Source organism: Telopea speciosissima, chromosome 6 (genome assembly GCF_018873765.1).
Source record: "Telopea speciosissima isolate NSW1024214 ecotype Mountain lineage chromosome 6, Tspe_v1, whole genome shotgun sequence".
Classification (NCBI taxonomy): domain Eukaryota; kingdom Viridiplantae; phylum Streptophyta; class Magnoliopsida; order Proteales; family Proteaceae; genus Telopea; species Telopea speciosissima.
The window spans coordinates 64,624,502-64,635,130 of record NC_057921.1 but is presented as its reverse complement, the minus strand read 5'-3'; the positions used below and the strand labels follow the sequence as shown (position 1 = coordinate 64,635,130).

Below are 10,629 nucleotides of genomic sequence, written 5' to 3'. Positions count from 1 at the left end.
GTGTTTAAATTGGTTAAAAATTTTGTGTTAAAGCTGGATCAAACCCCAATCCAGTGGCACCAATTCATATATGTTCTCATGTATACAACACAACTTTCCATAATTCAACTATGAAGCAAAATCCCTAAAATTAGAGATTCTGGATCTTGAAATCTGAGACCAATTGGATATCCTACTATTTTTATGGCCGATTTGCAGAAAAGAAAAACATTTTAGATTGACTAGATCAAATTGTCCTTAAAGTTCTTTTAGGGAAGGATCTTTCTAACTTTACTAAACAAATTTAGTGAGCCAAGTTCCAGCTTCTATGGCTGAGATTATAAGGAATATGAGCAAAGATATGAAAAGGGAATTAGAAATTTGGGATTTCCGTGGTAGAAAAATTACAAGATGGCTGTTTGCTCATTACAAAAGATGGATATTTGTTCATGAACATGTATAGCTGGATATAATCAAGCCCTATCCCCTAGCTGCCAACACATCCAAATGCTTCACACGACTACTAGGTGACAAACCCTCCAACTGAGAAAACTTGTCTCTTTTACTATAAAAGGAATTCTCCTGCATCTCTGGAAACTCCACCATAAATTTTTTCTTGAAGGCTACTTGATTGAGCTGCAGTAAAGCAAGCATGCTAACCGTGAATAAAGCAGCGTTCCCCAATAGCCCACCCATCCTCTCCAGTTTAAGAGATTTTCTGGCAAAGGCAAAACTTGATGCGAGAACTTGCATCACAATATTTGGCTTTTTCCCTTCATGACCTATGTTTTCACCGGATTGGCTTCTAGGTGATCCAAATAAATGTTCTGGGGAGACAAAGTGACCTTCATTTTCTATATCTCCAACAAAAGCCAGAGCTTCTTCAATAACTTTGCATTTTTTACCTCGGTGATCAGCCAGTCTCATCGCAAGGACAATACGGCTTTGCTCCAAACGTGCAATTGCAGCATCTCTTTCAGTTTGCTGCTGTGATTGTATAGTCTGCAGCACAACCACCATCAACTTTAGCACTAATCACAAATGAACAAAACAAAAACTGCAAATTTCTGCTATTTCTATCTCAATACTAATAAATAGAAACCAGAAGAAAGAATACTAATGAACATCACACACTGTAGATCCACACTACTTGAAAATTATTAAAAAAAATCCAATCCTTTTCTGCTATTGAGAATCACAAAAAATAACACGATTATAATCCACAATGAAACCAAGAAGCTGAACTATGCCACTCCCAACACCCCCCCCCCCCCCCAAAAAAAAAAAAAAAAAATACTAAGAAATTACAAGCAGCCTTCCAAGAAAATTTATGACCCAAGTGTTACTATCACATGTTCACCAAAAGATATCAGTACAAACATCAAAAGGATGAATATGGTACATTGAAACTCTCAAGGATTACAAGAACAATGCAGTTACCAACACTCTGGGGTTTCTGAAATAATATATACCAGCTGCAAAGAGGTCTCTGACACAAATTTGATGGAAATGGAATTTTTTCAGATATCTGGGCTCTATCGTGAATAAAGAAGGCGATATAGAGGATGATGTTTCTTAGAGAATTAAAATAGGATGGTTGAAGTGGAGAGGTGCAAGTGGTGTTCTGTGTGATCGGCATATTCCTTTAAAACTCTAGGAAAGTTTTATAGGACATTCAACCGGCCATGATGTATGCTGCAGAATGTTGGGCAGTGAAGAAGCAGACATAGATCAAATAAGTGTAGTGGAGATGAGGATGCTGAGATGGATGTGTGGCAAGACTAGGAACGATTAAGGAATGACCGTATTAGAGCCGAGTTGGGAGTTGCCCCTATACATGAGAAGCTACGAGAGAATCGTTTGAGGTGGCATGGTCATGTTCTACAGAGGCCTTGGGATGCACCAGTTTGGAGGAGTGACTTGATTTAGATTGAAGTATCTAAAAGATCAAGGCGCAGCCCTAAAATGACCCTAGGAGAAGTAGTGAGGAAAGACATGCATAGTTTGGGCCTCCTCTCCAGCATGACCTCAAATAGAGATGTTTGGAGGACCACAATACATGTTGCCGACCCCTTTTAGGTGGGTTTTTACTGTGTTTTCTGCAGATGTTGTTGTGCTCTTTTCCTTTATTATTTTTTAGTCTCAGTCTTTGCAAGGATTCATGTAGCCGGCCCCCTTTAGTTGGGATAAGGCTGAGTTGGAGTTGTTGTTGTTGTAGTGAATTAGAAGGCTCAGGGTATAGAATTTAATGTAGAAATTTCCTGCAAAGGTGAGGGCTTTGGAAATGGTCAGTTTTGTGCTCTATAAACTAGGGTCAGTTTTGTGCTCTAAAAACTAGGGTTTGTTGTGACACACAGTGGATACAAGTACATGATGGAATAGGTTTCAAGGATTGGGATCTGAGGTCAGATCATTCCCAGCCAATCCAGATTGGTGGATCAGTCTGGGATGACCTAAAATAGACTAGAGTCTGCCATGACATACCAGAGGGTTTTACAATGAAATAGTTTGAGGATGCAATCATGGTTTGAAGAATCGGAATCGGATCGGGAGAATTGGCCGATTTGTATCAATACCACTTCAGGAGTGGTGCAATAGATCGGCCGATCTAACCCGATTGACTCCAGTGCATGCTGTCCACGTGGCAGCTTCTCACGAAATTTAAAAAAGAAAAACAAACAAAACATTCTGGAGACCAAGGGAGAGTGAGAAGCAGGGAGGGGGAGGGGAACTGCCCATAACTGGAGACGAAGTGGCAGAGGGAGAGGAGGGAGAGCTGAAGTTCGGACGAGGGGGAGGGAAACCGGAGAGGGAGAGTTGCAAAGAGTGAGGGGGGGCCAGAGTTGAATTCTCCATACCATTGGAAGGCCGCGGTTTAGAAAGCTAAAATGAGTCTGGAGTCACCGAGATTTCAGAAGAAACCTTGGGTTAAAGAAGACCAGGCGTCAGGCATGGCCGAAGAGGCTATTGGACATTGGGGAACAAATCAACAATGAAGAAATCCATGCTTTGTTCCTCTTTATCAGCAGCTTTCAGAGGTCTCACCCGGTAGTGAGATTTCATACTGAGTCCCTAGAACTACCTAAAACCATCATGTTCATACAAGATTTCACTCATAGGAGTTCGGCAAACGTGTGGAAATAGTTCATAATTTTGTACCACCCAATGCTAAAAATCCCAATTTCTTCTCGTTAAAGCTTGGAGTTGAGAATCAGAGGTTTAGGGAATTGACTTGACTTGTCATTAATGACAGAGGTCCTCTTTATTTATAATGGGATTACAACCCTAAAAGGGTAAAAAGGTAAAAATAACTAAAACCCTAAAAATAAGGTGTTGATAACTTATCCACATGGATCTCAACACTTGGTAGTGATCAGGCAAAGCCAGACCAAAACTACTGAGAGAAAAAAAAAAAATTTCTTGATGCCTCTTATGACTCACAAGCTTTAAAAAACAAAAAGGGAAAGAAAACTCACATTACTATACTCTTTCCTCCATTCTCGGCAATCTTGGGCGTTGGAGAGGCAATGCCTCGTTCAAGTCAGGGATGAACAAGGCTCTCATTTCTCTCACTCTTAGTCAACATCAGTAACGTACGAGTGGGAAAGGGAGTGAGACACATATAAATATGAGCTTTCTTTCTTGTCAGTTGTCACTACGCCTAGTGAAACAATTCACTTCACTATGACTTTCTTATCCTCACTTTTCGTCCATGTTATTCAAAATATAACGGATTTATATAGTAATTTCACTAACTAATAATACTTTACCAAATCTCTACCCAGGGGTCCAGCTCCCATTCCCCTCTTCCTCCCTCTCCGGCTTCGGGATTCCCTCCCCTGTCCACTCCCTCAGTTGTTCAACCACCGTCCCTCCCTCAGGCCTTAGGTGGAACCTCCCACGTCGTCTACTTGACTGTAAATCATCATGGACGAAGATCCTATGCCCTGTATAACATTGATTTCTAGAATGTCAGCCTCATTCTCTCAGAAGATTGCTCTTGGATTTCGATCTTACTCTTCAATCCACTTTATGCTTCGCATAGTAACACTAGGAAACCAAGTTGCCTTCGTATGTTGACACTCCATCCCAGGTGCCGATTCTGAGCAAATTTGCATGGAAATTGGAAGCTTTCAGCTCTTCCGAAATGGGTTGGACCAAAAAATCTGCTCTCCTTATCGTCAGAGACTTGGATTCCTTAGCAATATCCTCACAAGCCAGACTGCCAGACACAGAAATCTGAAGTCCATCCAAAGTGGTGAGCTCACCACGGCCACCTTTATCATCTACCCAAAAGTGAATCTTCTGAGATGCAGGTTCCTGAGCCATGGTGTTCTTTTTTCATTCCCAAGCACCTCTGCCTTTATATGTTTTTTGTTAATCAGACCAAAATTAGTTATTTCTAGATCAGCTTCAGAAGCCAAGCCAAATGAACCCATTTTTATTTACCCTTCTACAATACCGTATTAAAACAAGGCATTTTAATACACCAAAGCCAAACGTAATAAATTCTTTTAAAACATGTTTGCGTTTTTTTAAACAAAAAAACAACGTGTTTTAATACGCCAAAGCCAAACGAACCCATTTTTGGATTTGTTTGTGTTCAGTTAGGGAGAACACGTTTAATACAGGAAAAAAAGGGGAGCGCTGTTTAAAACACGTTTTAACCAACTGTGCTCCCAACCAGCAAAAGGAGGCGGAAAAGAAGGTTCGTTTGAAGAATGGAACTCCTTTGTGGGTCCTCTGTTGGTTCCAAGAATATAGGGGCTGGTCGATGAGGGAAAGATCTCTAGATTGCATTCCAACAGAAATCCAAACAACCACCAAAAGCTTGTTATCGAAGGACTGAAACTACAACCGGCGGACACATTCAAAGACAACTTGGTTGCAAGCCTGGTTCTCAAGATCAAAAAGGGGTTAGGGGCTGAAACCTCCAGGGGTTTCATCGCCAATTGGAAGGCTTCCTTCAACCATATAATCAGGTTGAAAGGAAGCGGGAAGAGAGAGATCAAACTCAACAAAGAGGAGCTGATTGTTAGGTACCACTGGAACTGGTCACCCAAATAACTAGAGTAAATGAGCAACAGTAAACAGAAATGTAAAGGGAGAATAAAGATAACAGAAGAAGAAGATATAAACGGAGGAGAGAAGAACTCACCTGTAGGGAGCTAAAAGAATGGATCTATAAGAAAGAGGAAGAAAAGAAAACCTCACGGCCAGCAATCACACTACACCAACAATAAACATATGTACAAAACCCAATATCCTTCATTCCATTCTCTCCGTCAATGGGTACATGTTTGCACATATAAGGAAAAAGAGAAAAAAAAAACAAAAAACAAAAACTCCTATTCTAATCATGGTTGTCTAGGCGTCGTCCAGGCGCCTTGGTCGACTTGGGCTAAAATTGCATTGAACTCTACTTCCTACGTAATATACTCAAAGTAAAATACGATAAAATACAAGGAATAAAGATTACAAGATAACTCTGAATAAATAAATAAACCCTGCCAAAACTCCGCCAACTTGTGTTAGACCAAAAACCCGAGTTGGATTGGTTCCATTTGGGCTTGGGTTTCCAAAGTGAGCCGTGTTGGTCCAACTACGCTAGCGCTACTGCATCATTGTGAGGGAGATTCACATCCCCCCCCCCTTCAAAAAGAGCCAATTCACAGCCCAATCTCAACCCCCCCCCCCCCAAAAAAAAAAAAAATCATCTTCAAAGAATCGGCCAGATTCAGGACGATTCACTCGCTCTGGAACGGAATTGGAATCAACTAAGGTCGATTCCGATTAATATAACATTGGATACAATGCAACCAGGGTTTTGAGGATGGCATCTCAGCCAGATCATTTTAATGCAACTCCAGGTTCCAAAACCCTAATTCTGGGTTTGCTATGGGTCCACCCTAAGTGAAAGAAAATCAAATAATAAGGGTACTGGCAATTTTTTGAATGCAGAAACAATTCAGGATCCTTTTTAGAAAGGCAAACAGAACTTGGTGCTGAACCGTAAATAATTTTGAAGAGAAAGGACAAAACTGGGAATTTAGAAAAGAGTGGGGTTAAACAGAAATAAAACTCAGAATGCAAAGCCTTTAATGGACTTAACTCTTAGGAGTGGGGGTGAATTAGCAAGGAGCTCAGAAATAAGAGGGACTTCTGAGATTAAGAGAAGGTTGTTCAACCTCTCAACAGCACACAACCAGCGGTAACCCTTCTCGCTTCAGCTGAGAGTTCTCTCTCATATGAACTCCGATTGACCTGAAAATTCAGGTGGAGGTTGAAACCTCAAAAACTAATAATCCCAAATGACAAGCACCCCAAAAAACTACCAAATAAAATTACTTTTTTCAGGGGAAACAGAAGTACATGTTGTCAGTGTGTACTTCCCTCTCTCTCTCTCTCTCTCCTCATTAAATAGGTGGGTCTTTTTCTCTCTCTCTCTCACATTAAATATATTGTTTCTCTGTCTGCTATTGGTTTGGCGTGTAAAATGACAATATAAGCTAACAGCATGTAGATCCCTCTCCTTTTTTTTTTAATGGCTGAAACTGAATTTGGCAAAACCAGTAGAACCTCACCTGGTTGGTGGTTTCGTTCTTACAGCATGAGTATTGATTCAAGCCCCAGAGTCTGAAGCTGAAAGAAAGAATATCAAGAGAGATCGATGTCACTCTAGCTGAACAAAGAACTAGCATCAGAACAGAGTACCGATGGTAAAAGGAAAATAACAGGAGACCTGGATTAAAGAATCGGAATAGGATTAGCCGAAGCCAATTCTGAATCCAGCTGGTCCGGCTCAGCCAATCCCCTTCCAAAATAGGGTTAGGGCATATTTCATCTGATTCTGGCTGATACCGGCAGACTCCGTGATCAGAATCGGCCGGGAACAATCTGGATCCTGATCTCACTCTTTAAAACCTTGACAAGAGAAGAAACAAAAAGAATGGAAGAGGGAGAAAAAAGAAGAATATAAGTGAATGTAAGAAAATAGAAGAATCAAAGAAAGGAAGCAAGAAGAAGATCTAACCTGAGAAAGAAGAGATCAAAGAAGAAGGGGAATCCATAAGCTCTGGATATCAGACCATGCAGGGCTACCAACTTCAATATTCCATTCAATAATCTATTCGATGGTTACAATTTTGTGCATATATACTTTTCTAAAACTGAAATCAACTTTAACAAGGAAACTGGAAAACAAACTCTACTACGTATAAAGAAGGGCGTACCCAGTGCACGAGGCTCCCCATTGTGGGGCCTGGGGAGGGTCATAATATACGCAGCCTTACCCCCACTTTGTGGAGAGGCAGTTTCCCAACTCGAACCCACGACTACTAGGTCACAATGGAGCAACCTTACTGTTCCGCCGAGGTCAGCCCTCTAACCCAATAATATAAAACAAAAATGAAGATTACAAGAATAATCCAGACAAATAAATTAATCCCATAAGTAGTCCTTGTGGACTTAACCAAAAAAATAAAAAAAGTAGTCCTTGTGGACCAAAATGCAGGTTTGTACCTAGCTCTTCTTGATTTGGGTTTCCAAATCGGGTCTTGCCGGTCCAGCCATGATAATACTCCTGCATCACATTCCCGTTTGATACTGATTCATGTACAAGGGTGGGATTGCTTGATCTGCATATAGAATTGGACAATCCACTATGAATCCACCCAATCTTCTTAATCGATTGGAAAATCCACTCTACATTCATTTGGGATCAGTCTCAACGGATCCCAATTCAGCTCAGGCAACAATTGATCCTTGTGAGTGGGTTTATCTAAACCTACCCAAGACCAAAACAAGTTCTTGCTAATGGTAAAAAAGGGGATGTTCTTATTTACCTAAGGGGTTCAAATCAGCTCCTCCTGAGCAATTTCTCTAGATGAAACATTTAAATAAAAAATTGTAAAGAAGACTCTTAAAGTACTTCTATGTAAGAACCTAACCATGGATTCTAGACAAATACAGATTGTTTTCATGTTTGCTAGATACAGACAGCCTATTAGACACAATGGTACACCTTGAAGCTACTTCCTACATGATGAAATTACACTAAAGATTTTGGATTTTAGGAAAACAAAAGTAATAAACAAAAATAAAACTAATCTATCAAAATTCAGGATCAAAATACATCACAATCACCAAAGAAAACTAAGGACTTTGCACAGGGAACTAACTCACCCTGGACCCTGCCCCCCTCCAGTCCTTTGAACCAACCAATGGAGTCCATTTCATTTAACATTTACTGAAGGAAGGTCTAAGAATAAAAACAGGGGGAAAAAATCAACAGTATCAACGAGGAAAGACATTATTGACGGTTTATTATCATCACAATTACCTTGACAATATATATTCTTATTTCCAAGCTAAACTAACAAGAAAAATAATATTTTTATATTCAAGCAGTGTTGCCAGAAAAAAAGGGGAGAATCTAGTGTCAAGGTGGCTAAACAGTTCTGAATATGACAAATGCCTACCACTAAGATGGAAACCCCAATGATGATTGATTGGAAGCTCGCTGCTTTATTCTCGTTTGGTTCGATCAGGGACAGGATCAGTGTTGGTAAAAGCTTGTTCTAAAAACTTGTTTTTTTCTGCCAATATACGACGATACCAAAAGGATAAGGAGGAAGACTACGAATCTTCATATTCCATTATTAGGACTTAGGATTCACATCGGACTTGCCAGTCTACCTGAAGGCAAGGAGAAGGAAGGAAAGAGTCAATAGACTATCTATCTATCTCTCCAATTCCTATGGTTGTTTTGCCGAAAGAAAGTAGGTCTTGGGCTTTTTAGTGATTTCAATAGTAGGTGAAGCAAGAGAAGAGGAGAATTTGCTTTCCCTTGTCATAGGAGTGGGAGAGGGAAGAGAGAGAATAGTCAGGGATAAGAATAAGAAGGTAATTAAATTCTCTCTATTCGATTACAAATATAAATAGTCAGACCCAGGGTACAAAAGCAGAGAAGGAAGAGTAACACGTAAAAAATAGCTTTGGGAAAAAAAAAATTAATCACCTTGAGCCATAACTAGAATGCCAGTGAGAAATCAGAATGAGGTGATTGTATTAATCCATGAGTTAACTCATTTCTATTCCACCGATGATAACATGTTAAGCTGTTAACAGATGATGAAACTATTACTTAAAAATTTTTACCATGTGGCTCCTGGAGCTGCCTTGTTTTAGAATTTAGACTTACAAGAAACAGCTAGATTATGTTCAGATGAAACATGGCAAGAACGCACCCAATTCATGAACCTCAAAGGTAGGATAATCTAACCACTACGTATATTTGTTCTCTATTACTATTTTTGGAAAGGTTTTCTGGTCATTATACCCCAATTTTACAACTTTCACGCAGAAATAATCTGGGCGGTAGGTAGTTTATGGTAATAAATAGGTTCAACTTTCGTCTCACATGAGTCATCCGAGTACCAATTCAAACAAAGAACTCACTAATACCTTATGCATAGGAAGAGGACACGGAAAGACAAACGGGAACAAGCAACAACAAAAGGAAGGCCGTGAGGCTCCTAGACCACACGAACTAACTGGGAGAAATTCCTTCAAGGTAGAAAAATAAGCAAGAAAATTCATTCAATTGAGTTGAAGAAATTGAAACTGATCAACGAAATGCACTTTATCCGAAGTTGCCAAAACACCATGAGAGACCCATTCCGACAAAGGAAGTCCTGGTACTACTTACATGAAAAAACTCAAGCTGGTCTTCGAGGTTCTCGAGCGCAGTTCTAATGGAATTAAGGCTCTTGGCTTCCGCAAGTGCCGTGTGATCGTCAACTCGAAAGTCTTTCACGAACACAAATCCGTTGCGTTCATCATCACCATCGGTACGAGGCTTCTTCTTGTCGTAATTGCGAGAGAAGTAAACATCGTCGGGATTCTTCTGAGCTTTGATGGAATTAAGGAAGTGCGATCTCGAGATAGAGTGGATGGCATCGCTAAGCTTATCGTGCAGGTCCCAAATCTTCTCCAGAACCACTTCGATCTCCTCAAGCTCCATTTCCCATTACATGTGCGGGAAAAAACGGGCAACTGTATTAGAATTGCAGAGCTTATAGAGAGGCTGAAGAGTTAGAATTAGGGTTAGGGGTCACTGCTTTCCTCTGATTTCGGAATTGCAGAGCTTATGGAGAGGCTGAAGAGGGCGAGAATCGCGAGACCGTTGCGAGAACCAAGTTTTGAGTTTTGGGTTGCCACTGACCATGGTCTTCCCAATCTTCCATCTACAAATTGTGGACTGCGTAACTGTTGGGTTGCTCCGCCAGAAAGCAAAGAATGTTGGACTTGGATCTTCTGCAGCTGTGGCGGGAGCTGCACTGTGCCGCACCAAAACCCACCCTGAATACAGGGGGAGGTGGTCATTTCACATGTGGGGTTGAGGTGAGATCCACCTATAAAATGACTATCTTACCCTTCATTTTTTTGTCGTTTAGTGATGTTACACAGGTGCAGCTCCCGCCACGGCAGGATAAGATCCTTTTCCAAGAATGTTACATTTTGACCATAAACTTATTTTGTTTACCAAAAGAAAAACCATAAACTAATTGGAAGAGAAACTATTTTATGGAAGAGGGTTCCCACGATGCCAACAATGGGAAGAAACCGAACTTCACACCAATGATGGTG

General features: G+C 40.5%; 1 protein-coding gene across 1 annotated transcript; it reads right to left on the bottom strand.

Moving 5' to 3' along the window:
- Positions 1-341: 341 nt before the first annotated feature.
- On the bottom strand, positions 342-10,237 carry LOC122665286 (plastid division protein PDV1). Its single transcript, XM_043861402.1, has 3 exons — positions 10,072-10,237; positions 9,689-10,040; positions 342-981 (listed from the first exon to the last, which is right to left on the bottom strand). The coding sequence occupies exons 2-3, from the start codon at positions 10,001-10,003 to the stop codon at positions 460-462; spliced, it is 837 nt and encodes a 278-aa protein (XP_043717337.1). The 5' UTR covers positions 10,004-10,040; positions 10,072-10,237; the 3' UTR covers positions 342-459.
- Positions 10,238-10,629: the final 392 nt, after the last annotated feature.